Source organism: Salvia miltiorrhiza, chromosome 5 (genome assembly GCF_028751815.1).
Source record: "Salvia miltiorrhiza cultivar Shanhuang (shh) chromosome 5, IMPLAD_Smil_shh, whole genome shotgun sequence".
In the NCBI taxonomy this organism is placed as follows: Eukaryota; Viridiplantae; Streptophyta; class Magnoliopsida; order Lamiales; family Lamiaceae; genus Salvia; species Salvia miltiorrhiza.
In genome coordinates this window covers 253985-276572 of record NC_080391.1, presented here as the reverse complement: position 1 = coordinate 276572, position 22588 = coordinate 253985, and the positions used below count along the sequence as shown (strand labels likewise).

General features: G+C 36.9%; 5 protein-coding genes across 5 annotated transcripts; all 5 read right to left on the bottom strand.

Moving 5' to 3' along the window:
- Positions 1–297: 297 nt before the first annotated feature.
- LOC131024719 (putative late blight resistance protein homolog R1A-10) lies at positions 298–2895 on the bottom strand. The gene has a single exon (XM_057954257.1). It carries the CDS (start codon positions 2893–2895, stop codon positions 298–300), a length of 2598 nt encoding a protein of 865 aa, XP_057810240.1.
- A 560-nt stretch (positions 2896–3455) lies between these two features.
- On the bottom strand, positions 3456–7043 carry LOC131026541 (putative late blight resistance protein homolog R1A-10). The gene is made up of 3 exons (XM_057956427.1): positions 6847–7043; positions 4016–6757; positions 3456–3623 (listed from the first exon to the last, which is right to left on the bottom strand). Exon 2 carries the CDS (start codon positions 6638–6640, stop codon positions 4046–4048), a length of 2595 nt encoding a protein of 864 aa, XP_057812410.1. The 5' UTR covers positions 6641–6757; positions 6847–7043; the 3' UTR covers positions 3456–3623; positions 4016–4045.
- A 2133-nt stretch (positions 7044–9176) lies between these two features.
- LOC131024718 (disease resistance protein RPP13-like) lies at positions 9177–10450 on the bottom strand. Its single transcript, XM_057954256.1, has 2 exons — positions 9284–10450; positions 9177–9194 (listed from the first exon to the last, which is right to left on the bottom strand). Exons 1-2 carry the CDS (start codon positions 10448–10450, stop codon positions 9177–9179), a joined length of 1185 nt encoding a protein of 394 aa, XP_057810239.1.
- A 3448-nt stretch (positions 10451–13898) lies between these two features.
- LOC131026539 (metalloendoproteinase 3-MMP-like) lies at positions 13899–15016 on the bottom strand. The gene has a single exon (XM_057956426.1). The coding sequence runs from the start codon at positions 14990–14992 to the stop codon at positions 14057–14059; it is 936 nt and encodes a 311-aa protein (XP_057812409.1). The 5' UTR covers positions 14993–15016; the 3' UTR covers positions 13899–14056.
- A 5970-nt stretch (positions 15017–20986) lies between these two features.
- Positions 20987–22230, bottom strand: LOC131026538 (metalloendoproteinase 3-MMP-like). Its single transcript, XM_057956425.1, has 2 exons — positions 21673–22230; positions 20987–21533 (listed from the first exon to the last, which is right to left on the bottom strand). The coding sequence occupies exons 1-2, from the start codon at positions 22176–22178 to the stop codon at positions 21107–21109; spliced, it is 933 nt and encodes a 310-aa protein (XP_057812408.1). The 5' UTR covers positions 22179–22230; the 3' UTR covers positions 20987–21106.
- Positions 22231–22588: the final 358 nt, after the last annotated feature.

Sequence of the window (22588 nt, the reverse complement as noted above, 5' to 3'; positions counted from 1 at the left end):
TTAAATTAAATTTCAAAGAAATTGTAAACTAGAGCTGAAAGAAATAAAAATAAGAAAAAGAAGACAAAATGGGTTCTCAAAAATAAGATGACAATAAGACTATTGGAAAAAGCTAATCCAAATACTCAATAAAAAATACATTAACTGATTACACACAATATCAAAACAAAATTGAAATTCATGCATAACTCAGAAAAATTACAATCCAACCAAGGACAAAGTTTCACATAAATCCAACTTACATCGACTCTGGTTACAACTTACATCAACGCAAGTTGCAAAGTGTAGCAAAGCTCATCAAAAAGAAGAAAATACCAAAAGTTCAAAGGAAAACTTGTCTTTTAATTGAATAGCACAAGCGAGAGCTGAAGGATTGCAGTCTACTAATTCAATGGTCGTGATCCAAGAGTGATCATACGACCAATCGAGTTGTTGTAATTGGTAGCAGTGCTTCATGCTTAGTCTACGAAGCTTCGGCAAGCTTCCACGTTGAGGTCTCCATCGCACCAAATCAGTGTCTTCAATTTGAAGTTCAGTAAGTTTCAAAAAACCCCCCGGTTTTATTTCCCACTCTGAGCCTCGAAAGGCATAGCATTCTAATATGAGAGTCTCGAGATTTGGGAGTAGCGAACCAATGTCATTCATGTACTTCCAAGGATACCCCAACCCATTCAAAAATAACATTGTGAGACTCGATGGGAACATTGAAAGAGGAATAGTCTTAAACTCATGCTTTATCTCGGGATTCTTTATGCTATATCTAAGTGCGACCAAATTTTGGAGTTGTGATATATAACTCAAGCAACTCAATGGGTTGATTTCATCATCAGCAGCATAAGGCTTCAACTCCACTTCAATTCCTAAATGCTCTAAATTAGGAATTCTTTTGAGAGCTTCCCTTGTACAACTGTTTGCACCCACACCAACAAGTGAGGTGAGTTTGTTCAAGGTAGCATCATCGGTATTAGGGGTCGGTAGGTCACTTCCCCTAACCTGAATATACTCTAGTTCTTGCATGTCCCAAATTTGCGCAGGCATATATGACTGAACTCCACGCTTTTTAATAGTCATATGTCTATCAATAATCAAGAATTGAAGTTGAAAAAGATTGGATATGGAAGGAGGGAGGTCCCCATTGCAAGTTAGGGAAAGGTACCGCAGGCAAACTAGTTTCAAAATTTCAATTGGGATATGGTAAAATCGGACCGCCAGAGCATCAAGTACCCTGAGCAACTTGAAACGCATGGCCTGTATTGGGACTGGATATGGGTGATAAGGACCAACACAAAGGAGAGAACGAGCAGTAGATGCACAATCACTTTCTATTGAATCATACACTTGTTTGAAGCAAAATAAAGTGTTGCAATGGGCAAACAAGCGGCGTTGGTCTTTTATAACATCATCACAACTTTGTAAAACATGCAGAAACTTGATCCTACTAGCTTCTTCCTCACACAAGTACTGCCAGCTAGAATGCACACGATACGTTGTCAACGAAAACAAAGAATTTGTTGTGTCGACAACAACATGATGCCATTCAGAAAGCTCTCTCAAGCACTTAAAGCAAAAATCTTGAACAATTTCTTCTCCAATAGGTGGAAGAAACCCCTCAACAGTCAACAGATTTAGGAGCATACCTAAATTTATATCATGATATGGACGGAAAGCTCCCATATAGAGAAAAAACATTTTTAAATATTGGGGTAAATAGTTATAGCTTGGGAAAAGTACCTCTGATATTTTATTATATGCAGCCACGAAGACTGAACTACGTTGTTTGATGAGTATCTCAGTCCAGTATTCTGGGGTCTTGTCGGTTTTTGATAGGAGCTCTGCAACCGTGACTATCATAAGAGGAAGACCTTCACATTTCCACGCAATCTTCTCTCCTAGTTTCTCAAGTTGAGGAGGGAAACCCTCTTCACCAAACACCTTCTCACCAAGTAATTCCTTACTTTCTTCTGCATTCAACAAGCGCACTCTTTCGCACCCACCCATCTCGAATGCTATATTTCTTCTACTTGTAAGTAAGACTTGAATCCTTCCACCAATATTCTCTTCTCGCAACCAATTTGTCAAGCAATTTGCTGCTTTCATCTCCCAAACATCATCCAACACGATGAGACATTTCTTATCCTTCAATTTTTCTTTCAATAGTCCAACTAATTCCTCCTCCTCGTCATCTCCTTGGCTAAGCAGTTCGTAAGCGTTGGGATCCACTTGAGCTAGAACGCATTGTAATAGTTCATTGGATTCACATTTTCTGCCCACTCTGACCCATGCTTGAAACTCAAAATGGCTCCGAATTGATGGATCTTCAAAAATATGCTTAGCAAGAGTTGTCTTTCCAACTCCCGCCATCCCAAAAATCGAATAGTTTTTATCTTCAAGAAGATTATCTCTGCCCTTTTGAAATTCATAAGATAATCCAATCATCTTTGGCTTGATTCCACCAAAATCGATTCTTGAGGAAATAGGCTCGCCTTCTTCTTCACCCATATTCTCCATTTCATTAGTGTAGTCCTCCTCCATCATCTTCATCTTCTCGACGAAGCAATCAACATGGTGTTGCAGACTCTGGAGATCTACCGAGAATGACAAATTGTCTCTCTCGCTTTCGAGCTGTGGAAGAATCTGAGGTAAGACATGAGATTCGAGTAAATCTTCAAATTCCCAAACTACCTCTTTTATAAGTTCATCCACAGCATTCACCTTCGTCCTGATCTTGCTGCAGCTGGTGTCGTCCAATTTTAGCAGAACGTTCTGCAAGTGATCCATCTTGTCGTAGGCGGGTAGTAAGATTTGTGGAGAGTGGGAAACGAGAGAAATGCGAGACGATTGTAGAATACGCTGAATCGTATTCTTGAGAGAAGTGGCTGCACCAAAAGCCGCCATAACTTTGTGGTGGTGGAAGGTCTGAAACGGGAGGAAATGGCAACGGGGGTAGGTGGTGGAAGGATAAGGATTTTGAAGGTGCAATTGATAAACTGAGATTGGTTAACAAAGTCAGCTCTACACATGCATTGATTAATGAAACCAGCATCAACGCCATAAACTCCGCCGCTATATTATTTTTAAATTGTATTGATTAGTGATGATAACATAAAGTCTCCTACAGCGTTGAATGGTCACGTGTTCATATAAAATTTTATAATATTATTATTATGAATTGGAGTAGTGAAAACAAGGAAAAAGAACATGCCTGCATGAATTATTTTTTCATATTGTCCAAAAAAAAATATTTAGATTAGAAATATTCGTGTGAAAAGAATGAAAAAAAAAATGGAAATATCTGCTTTTCAGTATTTTTCGTCAAAGAAATAAATAACTATGACAAGCATGTTTAACGACGGAAAATCCGTCGCTAACCGTCGTTAATTTCGTCCTTAGTTTTGAGTTTTCTTGTAGGGATTAAAGGGTAAGCGTTTCAAGAGAGAGAAAAGTTAAGTTATTAAAAAAAAGCATAAACTGATAACACATAATATCACAACAAAGCCAAAATCCTGTTAAACACATAAAAATTACAAATCCTTAAATAAGAGATCGACTAACGTTTTCACACAAATCCAACTTACAACAGTTTTGGTTACACGGTGTCTGACCCCTTTAGCTCTCTCATTTGCCTGAAAAATGATAGAAGTGTGACTTTTTTTTTTTTTTTTTTTTTTTTTTTTTTTTTGATCGGTCAAAGTCATGTTAGATGTTAGTAGTTAGTTCCCCATCCACTCCAAGAACCACCTTATCTCTCCATTCACCAAACTCCACCTTATATCTCCAATCACCAATTCGTTCCCAAGAGGGATCGAACCCGGGTCACTTCACTTAAGTGAGGACCCGGTGGCCAGTGGGCTAAGCCCCCTGGTTTAGAAGTGTGACTATAACAGAAGATATATAATTCTAAATTTAAATATAACAAAAACACATCAAAATTTAATTCAATCATATTGTGACATGAATTGATTTGGTTTGTTCGTAGAAACATTAAGACGTGATATTGCAAAGTAGGAAGACTAACCTCTTACGCAAGTTGCAGAGTCGCTTGAGCTCATGAAGAGGATTCGACGGTAAGTTCAAATGAAAACTTATCTTTTAATTGACTGGCACAAGCAACAACTAAAGGATTGCAGTCAATTAATTCAATACGTTCGATCCAAGAATGATCATACGGCCAATCGAGTTGTTGTAATTTGTAGCAATGACTCATGTTTAGGCAACAAAGTTTCGGAAAGCTTCCACGTTGAGGTCTCCATTGCACCAAATCTGTGTCTTCGATTTCAAGTTCTTCAAGTTTCAAGAAACCCCCTGATTCTATTTCCCACTCTGGACCTCGGAAGGCATAGCATTCTAATATGAGACTTTTGAGATTTGGGAGCAGAGAACCAATCTCATTCATGTACTTCCAAGGATACCCCAACCCACTCAAAAATAACCTGGAGAGACTTGATGGGAACATTGAAAGAGGAATCGTATTACGCTCATACTTTATCACAGGATTCATGATCTTATATACAAGTGTGTCCAAATTCTGGAGTTGTGAGATATAACTCAAGCAACTCAATGGGTTTCTTTCATCATCATCATCATAAGGCTTCGACTCCACTTGAATTCTTAAAAGCGTTAAATTAGGAATTCTTTTGAGAACTTCTCTTGTACAACTGTTTGCACTCACACCAACAAGTCCAGTGAGTTTGTTCAGGGTAGCATCATCAGTATTAGGGGTTGGTAGGTCCCTTCCCCATATCTCAAGATGTTCTAGTTCTTGCATGTCCCAAATTTCCACAGGCACATATGACTGAACTCCACGCTTTTTAATGAACATGTATATTGAAATAACCAAGAATTGAAGCTGAAAAAGGTTGGATATGGAAGGAGGGAGCTCCCCGTTGTAAATTAGGTCAAGGTGTTGCAGACAAACTAGCTTCAAAATTTCAATTGGGATATGGTAAAATCGGACATAACCAGCATCTAGTACCCTGAGCAACTTGAAACCCATGGCATGTATTGGGATTGGATATGGGTGATAAGGACCAAAACAAAGAAGAGAACGTGCGGTGGATGCACAATCACTTTTTATCGAATCACAAACTTGTTTGAAGCAAAATAGACTGTTCCAATGAACACACAAGCGGCGCTGGTCTTTTATGACATCATCACAACTTTGTAAGACATGCAGAAACTTGATCCTACTAGCTTCTTCCTTACACACATGCTGCCAACAAGAATGCACACGATACTTTCTATCCCAAAACCAATATTCATTTGTGGTAAGAACAAGATGATACGACACAGAAAGATTTTCGAAGCATGTTCTAAAATTTCCTTCTCCAATCGGTTGAAAAAACCCCTCAGCACTCAACAGAATGTTGAGCGTGCTTACATCAAAATTTCTATATGAACGGGAAGCTCCCATATAGAGAAAAAACATTTTTAAATATTGGGGTAAGTAGTCATAACTTGGAAAAAGTACCTCAGATATTTGATTATAAGCATCCACAAAGATTGGACTACGTTTCTTGAGTACCTCAGTCCAATATTTTGAAGTCTTGTCAGCTTTTGATAGGAGCTCTGCAACCGTGACTATCATCAGAGGAAGACCTTCACATTTCTTGGCAATCTTCTCTCCCAGTTCCTTAAGCTGTGGAGGGAAACCCTCTTCACCAAACACCTTCTCACCAAGTAGTTTCGTACTTTCTTCTTCATTCAACAAGCCTACTCTTTCGTACCTATCGTGCATGAATGCCATTTTTTGTCTACTTGTAAGTAAGAATTGAATCCTTCCAACAATATTCTCTTCTCGCAAGCAATTTTGAAAGAGATTTGCTCCTTGTTTCTCCCAAACATCATCCAACACAATGAGACATTTCTTGTCCTTCAAACTTTCTTTCAAGATTCCAACAAATTCTGCCTCATCATCATCTCTTTGGGTAAGCTTTTGGTAAGTGTTGGGATCCACTTGAGCTAGAACGCATCGTAATAGCTCATACAATTCACATTTTCTGCCCACATTGACCCATGCTCGAAACTCAAAATGGCTCTGAATTGATGGATCTTTAAAAATATGCTTAGCAAGAGTTGTCTTTCCAACGCCCGCCATCCCAATAATCGAATATGGCTCATTGTTAGTTTCTTGAAGAAGATACTTTCTCACTTTTTCAAAATGATCAGAAGATCCAACCATCTTTGATTTGATCATTCCACCAAAATCAATTCTTGAGGAAATAGGCAGGCCTTCTTCTTCAGGCATATTCTCCATTTCAATGATGTACTCTTCCTCCATCATCGTCACCATCTCGACGAAGCAATCAACACGGTGTTGCAGACTCTGAAGATCTACAGAGAATGACAAGCTGTCTCTCTCGCTTTCGAGCTGTGGAAGAATCTGATGTAAGACATGGGATTCAAGTAAATCTTCAAATTCCCAAACTACCTCTTTGATTCGTTCATCCACAGCATTCACCTTCGCCCTGATCTTGCTGCAGCTGGTGTCGTCCAGTTTTAGCAGAACTCTCTGCAATCGATCCATCTCGTCGTAGGCAGGTTGCAAGATTTGTGTAGAGTGGGAAACGTGAGAAATGCGAGACGATTGTAGAATACGCAGAATCGTATTCTTGAGAGAAGCCGCTGCACCATAAGCCGCCATACCCTAATTATCAGCTCAGAATACGAGCTGCAATTTTCCCTCCAAAATGAAGCTTAAAACGAACAAAAAACGACTACAGCACGACAAACCCAACTAGCCCAGAAATCCAGAAATCGCCTAACAAAGAAACGGAGAAGAAGGAATAATTATAATAAGCAAATTGAGATACATAGAAAGAGATGATAAATCTTAGCTCTTTGCTGTACCTCCTCTCATACAGGAGATTGGCGCGAGTCGGCGGCAGCAGCAGCTGGGTTAATGAGATCGACGTCGCCGGAATAAGATAGAGGATCGGAGGAAGGAAATGGAAATCTTGTATTTCAATATTTGCATGGAGGAGATTTTGCCAAGGAACAGTGGCGCTGCGGATAAGCTTAACCTTATCCCAAAATTCACAAATCACAACCTTTCACATACATGTGCAATATTATCGAGACAATTTCAGATTGAATTACTCCCTCCGTCCCACTCTAATAGGCTCGTTTTCTTTTTCTGGACGTCCCATTAGAATAGGCTCGTTTTCCATTTTGAATAAAAAAAAATGTACAGTACTTAATTGGTGTCGACCAACCACTTTCCTCAAGTTTCTTAATCTCCATGCCAAAAGAAATGAGCCTATTAGAGTGGGACGGGGGAGTAAGTCATTGGCTACTTATGCTGAATTTTATTTGTATATAATAAGTTAAAGAGTAATATAAGCCGGCAGCAGGAATAATGTTTTTCAATAGAAAGAAAGGAACATATTTGGATATATTTGAACATAGTATTTTTTTTTTAGGGGGATTTGAACATACTAGTATTTGACAAAGGCCAAACACATTCTAACATGGAATAATTGTAGTTTATGAGGAGAAATGAAATATGCTTTTTGGTTACAAACACAGTTCAACACTCAGGTTTCATAAGCATCAACAAAATCCATAATCCTTACATTCATAGTAATACAACAATTAAAATTATGGGATAACACGGATGTCTGACCCCTTCAGCTCTCTCATTTGCCTGAAAATTGATAGAACTGTGACTATAACAGATGATATATTATATTTTAATATTTAAATACAACAAAAATACATCAAATTTTAAATCAAGCCTATTGTAACATGAACTATTTGGTTTGTTGTGAAAAGAAGAAGGGTTTGCAGGCAAAAACATTAAGACATGATATATATTACAAACCTGGAAGGCAAGTTGCACCGTGGCTTGAGCTCAAAAAGATGAATCCACCATAAGTTCAAAGGAAAACTTATCTTTTAATTGATTGGCACAAGCGACAGCTAAAGGATTGCAGTCAACTAATCCAATACGTTTGATGTGAGAATGATCATACGGCCAATCGAGTTGTTGTAATTTGTAGCAATGCCTCATTATTAGAACTTTAAGCTCGGGAAAGCTTCCACGTTGAGGTCTCCATTGCACCAAATCGGTGTCCTCAATATGAAGTTGAATAAGTTTCAAAAAACTTCTTGGTTTTATTTCCCACTTTGGGCCTCGAAAGGCATAGCATTCTAATATGAGAGCCTCGAGATTTGGCAACAGCAAACCAATGTCATTCATGTACTTCCAAGGATACCCCAACCCACTCAACTGTAAAAATTTGAGACTTGATGGAAACATTGAAAGAGGAATAGTATTAAACTCATACTTTATCTCGGGATTCCTAATGATATATGCAAGCCTGACCAAATTCTTAAGTTGTGATATATAACTCAAGCGACTCAATAGGTTGGTTTCGTCATCATCATCATAAGGCTTCAACTCCACATCAATTCTTAAATGTGTTAAATTAGGAATTCTTTTGAGAACTTCCCTTGTACAACTGCTTGCACTCACACCAACAAGTGCAATGAGTTTGTTCAAGGCAGCATCATCAGTATTAGGGGTTGGTAGGTCCCTTCCCCAAATCTGAATATGCTCTAGTTCTTGCATGTCCCAGATTTGCACAGGCATATATGACACAACTCCCCGCTTCTTGATGCTCACATGTCTATCAATAATCAAGAATTGAAGGTGAAAAAGGTTGGATATGGAAGGATGGAGATCCCCAGTACAAGTTAGGGAAAGGTACCGCAGACAAACTAATTTCAAAATTTCAATCGGGATATGGTAAAATCGGACATTTTGAGCATGTAGTACCCTAAGCAACCATAAACCCATGGCGTGTATTGGGATTGGATATGGGTGAAAAGGACCATAACAAAGGAGAGAACGGGCAGTGGATTCACAATCACGTTTTATGGAATCATACACTTGTTTGAAGCAAAATAAACTGGTTCGATGGGCACACAACCGACGTTGGTAATTTATAACATCATCGTAACTTTGTAAGACATGCAGAAACTTGATCCTACTACCTTCTTCCCTACACACGTACTGCCAACAAGAATGCACGCGATACTTTCTCACTGAAAACCAAAAATTTGATGTGTCGAGAACAAGATGATACCACCAACAAAGCTTTTGTAAGCATGCCTTGAAAAAATCTTCAAAACTTTCATCACCAATCTGTTCAAGAAACCCCTCAGCGCTCAACAAACTATTGAGCAGGATTGGACTGATATCACAATATGGAAAGAAAGCTCCCATATAGAGGAAAAACATTTTTAAATGTTGCGGTAAATAGTCATAGCTTGGGAGAAATACCTCTGATATTTGATTATATGCATCCACAAAGACTGAACTATATTGTTTGACGAGTACCTCAATCCAGAATTTTGGGGTCTTGTTGGCTTTTGATAGAAGCTCTGCAACCATGACTATCATAAGAGGAAGACCTTCACATTTCCGCGCAATCTTCTCTCCCAATTCCTCAAGTTGAATAGGGAAACCCTCTTCACCAAACACCTTCTCACCAAGTAATTCCTTACTTTCTTGTGCATTCAACAAGCGCATTCTTCGGAATCCACCCTCCTCGAATACTATTTGTTTCCTACTTGTAAGTAAGAATTGAACACTTCCACCAATTTGCTTTTCTCGTAAGCAGCTTGGCAAGCGATCTGTTGCTTGTCCCTCCCAAACATCATCCAACACGATGAGACATTTCTTATGCTTCAATTTTTCTTTCAATAGTCCATCTAATTCCTCCTCATCATCATCATCTCCTTGGGTAAGCATTTGGTAAGCGTTGGGATCCACTTGAGCTAGAATGCATCGTAACAATTCATTGGGTTCGCATTTTCTGCCCACTCTGACCCATGCTCGAAACTCAAACTGGCCCCGAATTGATGGATCTTCAAAAATATGTTTAGCAAGAGTCGTCTTTCCAATGCCCGCCATCCCAATAATAGAATAATCTTTACCTTCAAGAAGAACATCTGTGGCTTCTTGAAATTCATGAGATAATCCAACCATCTTGGACTTGATTCCACCAAAATCGATTCTTGAGGAAATAGGCTCGCCTTCTTCTTCAGCCATATTCCCCATTTCAATGAAGTATTCCTCCTCCATCATCTTCACCATCTGGACAAAGCAATCAACACGGTGTTGCAGACTCTGCAGATCTACAGAGAATGACAAGTTGTCTCTCTCGCTTTCGAGTTGTGGAAGAATCTGATGTAAGACATGGGATTCGAGTAAATCTTCGAATTCCCAGACTGCCTCTTTTATGAGTTCATCCAAAGCATTCACCTTCGTCCTGATCTTGCTGCAGCTGGTCTCGTCCAATAATAGCAGAATTCTCTGCAAGTGATTCATCTCGAGGTAGGCAGGTAGTAAGATTAGTGGAGAGTGGGAAACGAGAGAAATGCGAGAGGATTGTAGAATACGCTGAATCGTATTCTTGAGAGAAGTCGCTGCACCATAAGCCGCCATACCCTAATTATCAGCTCAGAATACGAGCAGCAATTTTCCCTCCAAAATGAAGCTTCAAACGAACAAAAAACGACTACAGCACCACAAATCCAACTAGCCCAGAAATCCAGAAATCGCCTAACAAAGAAACGGAGAATTAAGAAGGAATAATTATAATAAGCAAATTGAGATAGAAACAGATGATAAATCATAGCTCTCACAGAAGGAATGTTATGGAGATAATTTCAGATTGAATTAAGCCATTGGCTACTTCTGATAAATTTTATTTGTGTATAATAAGTTAAAGAGTAATATAAGCCGGCAGCGGGAATAATATTTTTCAATTGAAAGCAAGGAACATATTTGGATATATTTGAGCTTAGTATTTGACGAAGACGAAACACATGATTCCGCCAACATGGAATAATTGTAGTTTAACCGAGCAGCTCATGAGCTTGCTTGGCATTCCTTTTCTTTTTCTGATGTTATGATTTGGAAGGCCGATTTTCGTAATTGGCTTCTAAATATTGTTATTTCTGATTCTTCGTAATAAAATTCTTCCCGTTCCGTCTCAAAAAAAAGAAACTTGTTGATTTGAAGAGTTTTGTGTGAGACCATATTCGGATTCAATCACAATCGGACATTAATAAAATAATAAATATATCATCGGATGATGGAATTGGATGTATTAATTTTTTAATGTAAATCTTCAAGTGGGTTGGGTCTCAAACAATTTGAGTTGAATATGATGTATTTTTGTAGTTAGGCGGAATTTAAAAGATAAATGATGGAGTTGGGCCTTAATTTTGTATTAGGCCGAATTTGTTTATTTATTTATATGGAGATACATATATTGATATATGTGAGTGGGATGGGATAGGAACGTGACACGTGACACATGTCTTTCAAGGCAAAATACATGATAAAATAAGAATAAATAAGAATAAGGAGATTGAGGTAAGTTTTTGGAGGACACCTAAAAGAGGAAATTGGGGCAAAAAAAAATTGGGATGGAGGGAGTATGACGTTGTGATTTACTAATACTAGGATCGATATCTATTTATAGACATAATTTGAGTGGAAAAAATGAAGAAAAAGTCTTTCATGATCTCAATAGTCTAACCTAAGCTTAGTCTACTTCATTATTAAGAGTTGAATGACTTGACTTATTTTAATAATTAATGATTGGACCTTGGCGACGGACCTTGGCGACAAGGTCTGGTCTATATAACAAATTATAGAACTGTGATCACCTACCCACTATGGGCAAGCATAATGTGCTCACGATTGATGTTGCAATGCTACATAAGAAAGAAAGTTACCATATTTTACTCAAATATTTTAAATCGCTACATCAATAATGGGCACATTATACTTGCCCACAGTGGATGGGAATGATTTTATAAGCCATCACAATCAAATTTAATTTCATTCAATTCTGTGTATATATATTCATAGGTCGAACTTGGAAGTAATTACATATATATAGTCAAAATTGCAGTATCATAATTATTACAATATATTATTATTATTATTATTATTATTATTATTATTATTATTATTATTATTATTATTATTATTGTTATTATTATTATTATTATTAGGAGTAATAGCCTGTAAATCCATAACGTTTACCGGAATTGGTTTTTGCTCCTATTTTAAAAAATCTGCCTCTAAATACATAACCTTTCATTTTTGTCTCGTTTTTGTCTGGTGACCAATTTTTTCTTACGGAGCCATATATGACACGGTGGCAGCCAAAAATTGACACCTAGACATATTATTGACATGTGGAAAAAAAATAATAAATAAAATAAATAAAAACCCACATCGTCATCTTCCCCAATCTCCCCCACTCCCAAACACTAATCTCCCCTCCCTCCACCCGCCGCCGCCACCCTCTGCCGCCGTCGACGGCGCCCCCCCCCCCTCCATTGATTTTTTTCTCCTCCTCCTCCGGCATCGTATCTCGCCAGATTTTGAAGCTCGCCATATTTCGGACCTCGCCATATTTCGTAAGTGAAATCGCCTGATTTTGGATCTACTCCAAAATACCCTTTGCCAACGGAGCTCGCCGGCGGTGGTGAAGGCAGGGGACGGTGTCGGCATGTGGTGGCGGCGAGCGGGGGGAAAAAGACAATGGCGTAGGGGGATATTGTTTTTTTTTTGTTTTTTTATTTTATTTTATTCCACATGTCATAAATATACTTAAGTGTCAATTTTCGACAGCCACCACATCAATTCTGGTTGCCACTGTGTCATTTCCGACGCCGGCGTTAAAAAAAACCGATCACCGGACAAAAACGAAACAAAAATGAAAGGTAATGTATTTAGAGGCAGATTTTTTAAAATAGGAGCAAAAACCAATTCCGAGTAAACGTTATGGATTTACAGGCAATTACTCCTTATTATTATTATTATTATTATTATTATTATTATTATTATTATGAAATCAGAGCCATGAGATTTGAAACCTTAGACCTCTCTAATTACAAAGAAAGTTACTATTTGGATGTCCCAAAGAAACTATTATAGAAATTGCACATGATTAATTATCCAAAAAATGAGGGGTTTGTTTTGAATGATAATACATGATTGATAAAATAATTTAACTTAATCAAGTTTTGGTTTGTATAATTCGGCACATGATGGATAACTCAACTCACACTTTAATCATCTAATTGAGTAATTGAATGAATTATTTAATCACTTTCCAATCCTATTAATCTTATATATCACATCAACCAACCAAACACTCAATTGGACTAATCCATTCGATTTTGAGTAAACTTTATATCGTGCGTTCTATCTACTTTTCAATTCGGGTTGCAGTAAGAACTATCAAGATCTTCTAACAAAAACTGATTACATTATTGGACATATATTTTCAACAGCCGAAGTGAAAATTTTGGAGTTAATTTTAATTTCATAGTTCTTAATTATATATGATCAATTACATTACACATGAGCAACAATCAGAAGAGCATGCAAAAATCTATATATACCTATTATAAAATAGCCTTATTTTACAAATGGTTTGCCTATTATATCCCTCATATATACTTAATTTAAGGTCAATTGTGTAATTTGTTATATTATACATATAATAAATCTAAAATTAATATATTATTGTTCATCTTTTATAATTTTAATAGTTATTTAGTAGTATCCATTATGAAAGTTAAATTTTGCTATAATCTTTGGAATAATTAATTGTGTAAAGATGAAACTTAGAACATAAAATTAGGTGATGTTTAGTTAATTAAAACTAATTTTTCATACTAAATTTAAATGATTTTTTTTTAAAAAAAATTATGAGTTCTGTAAAATGAAATTAATATAAATTTACACTCATAAAAAATTATTGATTAAAAAATTTCTTTTACTTACGAATGCACGTCATCTGCGCTAGTTTAATGAAAAGGACTTTATTTCATATATATATATATATATATATATATATATATATATATTATGGTGGACTATATGTCCAAATCCATATACGTTATAATTACGACAACATAAAAGCCAACGATGAACCTTAGATACTATTACGAAATCCCAACATAGGGGAAATTATTTTGACATGCAAATAAAAACACACCTTTATATCTAATAGTATATATTTTAGCGATTGTATAAAGACCTTATTCCTTGAATATCATCTGCGTTCAAATTTTTAGTCTGCCCGGCTCCGATATTAGGAAACATGATTGCCGCGTCAACCGAGCTATGTCCGAGCCCTAAAAGGTGCCCGATTTCGTGAAGCGCGACGGTTTCCAAGTCGAAAGCACCCGCGACCGGCCCGACGGACCACTGCTCGTCGGCGTCGTAATGGAACCTTCCATTAGTTGGTGCAAATGCATGAGCTAGGATTCCGCCGCGGCCGTCAAAAGGGGATCCGTCGCCATGGTCCCCGCGGAGGAACCCTATGACCAAATCCGCATTTTGGTTGGTTTGGGCACGTGCGAAGGTGAAGTGTGTGGAAGATTGCCACTTTTGAAAGGCACGTGCCACGGGGTCCACGGCGTTGGCGGGGAAATTGGGCAAGAACCCATAGGTCAGTAGGGTTTTGGAAGATGGCCATCTAGGGTTTCCAGGAAAAAAAGTGAAGTGGGACACGATTTGGATGCCACTCGAGCTAGACGACTCGTGGATTCTGTCTCGAGGTTGCATGTAGTTAGTGCCGTTGACGATATCAGGCACCCCACATCGTGGGGTTGTCATTATTGATATCGTCTCATCATCAACGACCCCTGAGGGTGTGATGTGATAGTTTTTTTGGTAGGTTTTGATGGCTGATTCGAGGATATCATCGAAATCATCATCAGTGGCTTGTGTTTTGTTTGGATATTTGAGATAACCGAATTTTTCGAGGTAGGCTTTGAGCTCGTGGATCTCTTTAGTATTATTTCCCATGTGACAATCTTTTAATTTCTTGATGAAATCAAAAGGTGATGACTCTTGGCCACTTGGGGTGCTCCTCTTGGCATGGCCACTAGGAGCAAGCAGTATGAAAATGAGGAAGATGAAGGTGATGAGCTGAAAAAACTTAAAAGCCATGAAAAAACTCTTAAGAATATTTAATTTGTTTTGAGATGCATGTTAATGCGATATATTACAGGTATTTATAAACTTTATGTTTGGCAGAAAAAAATGAAAAAGAATTTTGTGGGTTGCTTTTTTCTTTAGTTAATTAATTGAATGAATTTGACTTGGAATTGGTTGTGGAAAATATTAAACATAATTAAAGACCAGCTATAAAATAAATTAAGGTTGATTCTTTTAAAGGTTGATTCTTTTAAAAATGATGATATCGTGTTGGGTTTACAAAGAACACTATTTTTATTTAATTTCTACCGTTAATTAACTAAGAAATTTCTCTAATTAAATTACATAATTGCATGCATGTAATTGTAAATTCTATGTATTCATGATTTTTAAGGCAATTATGTGGAAGTATCGGATCGCGAGAAACAAAAACAAACGAAGACTATTTCTCATGAAGATTAGGCAAATTAAAGTTATTAAAATACCATTTGATGAAGTACTTTTATATTGAAAATTATTATACAAGGTTTTCAGAGTTAAAAGTTTTAATTTTATTTACAAATAACTTTGCCTTGGAATATGGATACATTGTTAAATAATGAGTTATATGAGAATATTTGTTATGTATTGACTTTCCATTTTAGGAAGTGATTGAATTGGAACTTCCAAATAAGAAAATATGGCCTATTTAATTGAAACGGATAAAATAATTTTTTTTGTTTTAACGTTTTTTTATTCTATTTTTTATGCATTTTATTTATTTCTGCACTATTTCGAAGTAATTATTGGTATTATGAAAAGTAATAATCGATATGAACAAATGTAATGCTTTTGAAACATTACCTTTCTTCATATCAATAGTTATTTTTTCTTACGATAATGAATACTATACCAAATAGATAAAAATACAAGTTCTCGCGAGTAAAAATAACATTATTTTTCTTCATATCAATAATTACTTCTTACATAATTACTTGACAAAATAACTAAAAGTACAAATTCTCATGAATAAAAATAACAATTATCGTGAACATATGTAATAATTTTGAAACGTTACTTTTCTTCATATAAAAAATTACTTTTTATTACGATAATATTTATTGAGTTTAAAATTATTTAAGGTCATTATCTTAGGGCTATTTGCAAAAATAGGCCACTATTTTTCGGACTTGCAAAAATAGGCCAATTATTTTAGTTTTTGGTATTTTTAGGCCACATGTGTACCCAATCAAGCTATTTTGGGCCACATTTTGGCCCCAAAAAGTGGCCCATAAATGCTGAATTGAGCTCAAATTTGGCCTAAAAATGCCAAAAGCTAAAATAATTGGCCTATTTTTGCAAGTCCGAAAAATAGTGGCTTATTTTTGCAAAGGGTGATTTTAAACATAGCCCCCAATTTTCTCACTATAGCCCCTTATTTAAATAAGTAATAAAAATAATTATAATTTTACTATTATACCCTTATAACCTCATTTAAAATTTACGATAAATTAATAATTTTTTAAAAATTAATTTAAAAAAAGATTACGGATACAATCTCAAATATTTTATAACTCCTAAATAACTTTTTATAGCCCCAACTTTTCATAGCCAACTCAAAGAACATAGTATTTACTTTTCATCGAGGATTTCACCAGCAGTCGCAGCCGGTCCGCCCCCAGCCCCACCGCCGACTACAAAACGATTTGATTCCGCCTTGAAATCGGTGAAGTTAACAAGAAAGCCTGTGGAACCTAACAAGAAAACTCGTGTTGAACAGACCCCAACCCCTCCCCCCTACCAAAAACAGACTACAAGGAAATCAATAGCCTCTTCGCCTAGAAGCAGCCATGGACGGGTCCACCGCAGGAGGAGCTGAATTTATTCTCTTATCCGGAAATGGATCTAGCAGGTGGATTCATCGATGCTTGGTCGATGGACAATGTTGAATCAGAGAGAGATGCGTCAGTGTCGCCATCCCTGGATCTATCAATGGCGATGGCGGTAGGAAGCAAATTAATGATGATTTTGGTGCGGCTAAATGGCTGAGCCCTGTTTCATGGGCAGGAGGAGGGCCGCTCGCCGAAGCGCTGAGTCCGGCTGCAACGCCGTCCGGCAGTGTGTTTTGGGTGTAATTCTAATTTCTGCATTTCGAATTCGTTTCTTCTCTTATCTTAATGTACAACCGCTTGTGTTTTGGTGAATTATTTAACGTATTAATGAGATTGAGGAATGATGAGGAAAAGGAGCAGCTGTTTGTTCATATTTTGTTGTCTCTCTCCACAAAATATCTTCTTTGGTCGACTCGATTGCCAATTTAGTTTTTTTTTTCATTTTTTCTCACCTTATTTCTATTTCTAGTGTTCTTTAACACATACTAAGAAGTGAAATTCTTTGTGTTGAGAGCAAGGGGTGATTTCAGGGCATGTGCAATGGCCACATACAAGGTCAAATTGATCGGAGCAGATGGCGAGGAGTGTGAATTTGTGAATTCACGTTTATTAAAGTTGGAGTTATTGGGTTATTGTTCGCTATTATTTTCACCACGCCGCAAGTATACGGTGTAGTTGCAACATAGGGAAGCAAGGTCGTATTCCACAAGGATTAGTAGTCAAATTCTAGTGATTACCTTAAGTCATTATGCTAGAGCTATTTAGACTAAACAAGGAGGTGAGTGGTTTGATTAACTAACAAATTCAAAGACAAAATAAGAACAATCAAATAAAGTGGATTAAATTAGTGATGAAGGTGGTTTAGGGATTAGGCAACGATGGATTAGCAATGGACTTCAATTAGCTCAATATTAGTCTTGATATTCCTATTTATCTAGAGTGATCTCCCCACTAGTTCTAGCCCCCTCCCGGACGACTAAAACTGTAGATTACGGGTCATAGTTGCCGTCCCCGGTCAACTTCTAACCTATAACTCCCAAGAGCACAAATGATCGGTAAACTCTCACCCAACTCTCAACCTCCCGGTTTATTGAGTCAATATGTTTCAAGCTCCTAATCTATTATGATTATCCTCTCCCGATTCAAATCACAAATTAGAAATGCATAGAAAGTGGCCAACAATCCATACAAGAATTAAAGCTAGGGCTTGAAAAGATAATAACAAGGAAATAATCAATACATATATTAAGCATAATAATCAATCAATCACATCATCCATGAGCCTAATCCCCAAACCAATGGGGGATTTTATCCAAACATGTTCACAAACAACAAACCAAAATCAAAGAAATACATAAATGACAGAGAGAGTAAGAAGTGACAAATCCTATTAATGAGCTTTCTTCAATCTTCTCTCCTCTTCAATGCCTTCAATCTTGGTAAAAGATGTGGTAATGGAGGCTAGGGTTTGGTGTGAATGAATTGGGGAAGATGGAAATGGGTGAGTATGAGGTTGGCGATGATGAATAGTGTGAGGAAAAGGGGGAGAAAGGGGTTTAAGGGCTGAAAAACGCGACTCCGCTCTTTTCCCGCGGTCATGGCCCGCGCCCGTGGTGCTCAAACGTGGGCAAAACTCAGGGAACCCGCGGTCCCGCCCCGCGGCCGCGGGTGGTGACCGCGGTACACCCCTGGAATTGGGAACAGCTGACCCGCGGTCCCACCCCGCGGCCGCGGGTGGTGACCGCGGGGTACTGGGCGTTTTGCACAGTCCGCTCGTTTTGCTCCGTTCTCCCTCGTCCGGACTCGGATTTGGTCGCCGTTTGCGCTCACGGATTCCTCTCGAGACGTACTTCAATCTCATATCTTCAAAATGCTCCAATTAATCCTTTATTTTTCCTGAAATTACTCCAAAACTACACCAAGATATCAAATCTTCATAAAACTAAATATTCGGGCACAAACAAGCATTCACAAGCAAAACATGAAGGGAAATGACAACAAAACATGTGGAATTGAGGTATGAAAACCATGTTTGTCAGTTATTTATCAGTATTTTTAATATTAGATAAGGATGGGGACTATATGATTTATTAGTATTAGATTTGGATAGGGGCTATATGATTTCTGTGAAAAAAATTATACGTGATGTACTTTCAAATTAATTTTTATAATTTATAATTTATTACAGATTTAAAATAGAAGCTATAAGGGTATAATAGTACAATCATAATTAATTTTATTATTTTTTTAAATAAGGGGCTATAGTGAGAAAATCGGGGGCTGTGTTTAAAATTACCCTTTTGCAAATAGCCCTAAGATAATGGTCCTAAATAATTTTAAACTCGTATTTATTTGACCAAATAACTAAAAGTACAAGTTCTCATGAATAAAAATAACAATTATCATGAACAAATATAATAATTTTAAAACATTACTTTACTTCATAGCAAAAATTACTTTTTATTACGATAATAATTACTTGACCAAATAAGTCGAAAAATAAGCAATAAAGTTGAATAAACAGAACTTATAAATTTGTTTTGAATCCAACTGGGAATCCTAGCTAATTTATTATCGAAATCCACAAATCTCTAGATGGGAAGTTACTCACATAATCAGATTTCAAGAGCTACGTACCAATGTACACATTCAAGAATACTATTGTGCTACTTCTAGAAAAGCAAAGATAGAAAAATTGTTCAACGTTATTTTCCAAGAACTTTTAAATATCTAAACTTAACTAATAAATGACTATTAATAAGCTACAAGTAAAATGATGCATCTAGCCAATTAAAAGTTGAAGAAACAATGCACCAATGCACGGATCTAAATGTGAATGTCAACTATATATCTTATCCGTGAAACAAGCTATAATCGTACCCTTCTTGATTTCAGCGTACGTGCAATACCTTTTCACAATTAATGAAGAATTTTTTGGCATTGTAATTAAAGAAAATTGATGAGAGAGTCCAAATTCTCAAGAGCTATTTTCAATCTAAAAAAAGTAGAAACCCCTGTGATTTTATAAACAGTACTCCATCCGTCTCACTTATCTTGACACACTTTTCTTTTTAGTTTGTCTCATTTATGATGACATTTTCCAAATAAAGTATGTGGTCCATAAAACAATTGAAAATGAGATAAAAAAATGCATCCAGTAGATCCCCTAAATTGGATGGGGCCCACAAAAAATTTTACACCTATCTAAATTCAATCTTAAATTTACACTCACCCTAAATTTATTTTAAGCTTATAAGTAGTAGGGCCCACACATAATTATTGTTTTTATGTAGAAAATAGGAGATCTGGTGTATGCATTTATAAAATCGAGATCCTAAAATTAAATAGGGAAACTTTAAGAAGGAATATAGGAGCATAATTTTGGGAATTCTGCTGGGAGTGCTCTTAACCATTTATTCTTAATTTCCGTCTCCAACGCAAATGTGGCAAGATAGAGTAAATTGCAATGAAAAAGACGAGAGAGAACGGAAGGGTGGCTGTGGCCTTATGGCTGTGCAGTCGCCGGAAAGCTGAGAGAATGCCGGCCGCGATTTGGCGATCTTTGTCGTCAACGTTCGGCTGAGGGAAAGAGAGAGAGAACGCAGGGGGGCATGGGAGGGAGAAGTCTGAATTAATTATCTATTTCAAAACAAATTAATCGAACCCAAAAACAAAGCCCAAATCAGTTAATTAGGCAGTTAAATTATTAATCAAATTAAGTTTAAGTTTTCAGCTTAATTAATGAATTAATTAGACAAACAAATATATTAAACAAGTAGCCTAATTGCTTATTTAATTTAGTCAATTAGGCAGCTTAGACCTTTAGCCCAATTTCTTGACCATATTTATTTAGTTGGCAAACCCAATAATTTAGTTAAATAAGCCCAACTCAATTAAAAATAATGAATAGCCCTACCCATTTATTTCTCTCGCTTATACTGTTATTCATACATTTTAATTCTCCTCTCAATGAAGTAAATCTGCAGAGATTTAGAGCTCTTTTTGATGCCATTTTATTTTTTATCTTAATTATACTGTAGTTCTTACATCATAAAGCACTCTTACGATCTTGCTAAAATCATACCTCAACTAATTAAAAAAATAAATACATCGTAAATGTGTTACTAATAATTGATAAATGTGAAACCTTAATTTGTCAGTATCATGATCCCAACACCGGGAAACTTATTTTCTTATGTAGCTAATTAATCAATAACAAAATCAACACATGAATCCTTATAGTTTAGTTTTGGTTTTAGCGATTGTATAAAGCCCTAATTCCTTGAATATCGTCTGCATGCAAATTCTTTATCTCTCCGGCTCCGATCCCGGAATACATGATCGCTGCCTCAACTGAGCTATGCCCGAGCCCTAAAAGGTGCCCGATTTCGTGAAGAGCGACGGTTTCCAAGTCGAAAGCACCCGTGACCGGCCCAATGGACCACTGCTCGTCGGCATCATAATGGAACCTTCCATTAGTTGGTGCAAATGCATGAGCTAGGGTTCCGCCACGGCCATCAAAAGGGAATCCATCGCCATGGTCGCCTCGGTGGAACCCTATAACCAAATCCGCATTTTGATTGGTTTGGACACGTGCGAAGGAGAAGCGTGTGGAAGAACCCCACTTCTGAAAGGCACGTACCACGGGGGCGATGGCATCCGTGGGAAAATTGGATAAGAACCTGACAATGCAGTGAAGAGCAGTTAGTTGGTAAGACAATTTTTCTTCGACCGTTAAATTATTAAATTGGGGGTTCGAGTTATTATAAGAGGAAATGAGGAACCATTATTTAAAAAAAAAAAAAAAAGTTGGGCAAAAACCTGTAGGTCAAATGGGTTTTGGAAGGCGGCCATTTAGGCTCTCCTTCAAAGAAACTGTAGTGGGACACCACGTGGACGCCGCTCGAGCCAGACTCATGGTTTCTGTTTCGAGGTTGCATGTAGTTAGTGCCGTTGACGATATCAGGCACCCCGCAACGCGGGGTTGTCATTTTTGATATTGTTGTAGCATCTAGGGTTCCCGTGGGTTTGATATGGTAATTTTCTTGGTAGGTTTTGACGGCTGATTCTAGGATATCGTCAAAATCATCACCATCGGCTTGAGTTTGATTGAGATATTCGAGATATCCGAATTCTTTGAGATAGGCTTTGAGTAGGTGGATGCCTTTTGTGTTGTTACCCTTGTGACAACCTTTTAATTGTTTGATGAAATCAAAAGGTGATGGAGTTTTGTCACTTGGGTTATTTCTCTTGGCATGGCTAATAGTGGAAGAAAATAGGAAAACAAGGAAGATGAGGGAAAACAACTTAATAAACTTAAGAGCCATGGAAATAACGATCGAGTTCAAATTGGAAAAATTAGTATTTGATATGATGTTGTGATTTATGATAGTACTAGGATCGATATCTATTTATAGACATAATTTGAGTGGAAGAAATGAAGAAAAAGTCATCCATCATAACCTCAATAGTCCAACCAAAGCCTAGTCTACTTCATTAAAGAACCATTAAAGTCGAATGTCCTTATAAGAGTTGAATGACTTGACTTATTTAAATAATTAAAGACTGTATCTTGGCGACAAGGTCCGGTCTTATTTCCACATTTATTCTCTTTTCAGTATACCTCAATAATTGGGAGACAAAGTCCTCTAGATTGAGAGATTCAACTATATACATTATCATCTTGTTTTCTAGATGTATACACATCAACGGAACTAATTACTTCAAAAAAAATAAA

Bases quoted from the DNA above. Each gene is read 5' to 3' on its own strand.
- LOC131024719 (XM_057954257.1), bottom strand. From the start codon at position 2,895: ATGGCGGCTTTTGGTGCAGCCACTTCTCTCAAGAATACGATTCAGCGT.
- LOC131024718 (XM_057954256.1), bottom strand. From the start codon at position 10,450: ATGGCGGCTTATGGTGCAGCGACTTCTCTCAAGAATACGATTCAGCGT.
- LOC131026541 (XM_057956427.1), bottom strand. From the start codon at position 6,640: ATGGCGGCTTATGGTGCAGCGGCTTCTCTCAAGAATACGATTCTGCGT.
- LOC131026538 (XM_057956425.1), bottom strand. From the start codon at position 22,178: ATGGCTCTTAAGTTTATTAAGTTGTTTTCCCTCATCTTCCTTGTTTTC. The intron at 21,534-21,672 runs GTTTTTGCCCAA...CTGCATTGTCAG, and splicing joins AAAACCCATTTGACCTACAG to GTTCTTATCCAATTTTCCCA.
- LOC131026539 (XM_057956426.1), bottom strand. From the start codon at position 14,992: ATGGCTTTTAAGTTTTTTCAGCTCATCACCTTCATCTTCCTCATTTTC.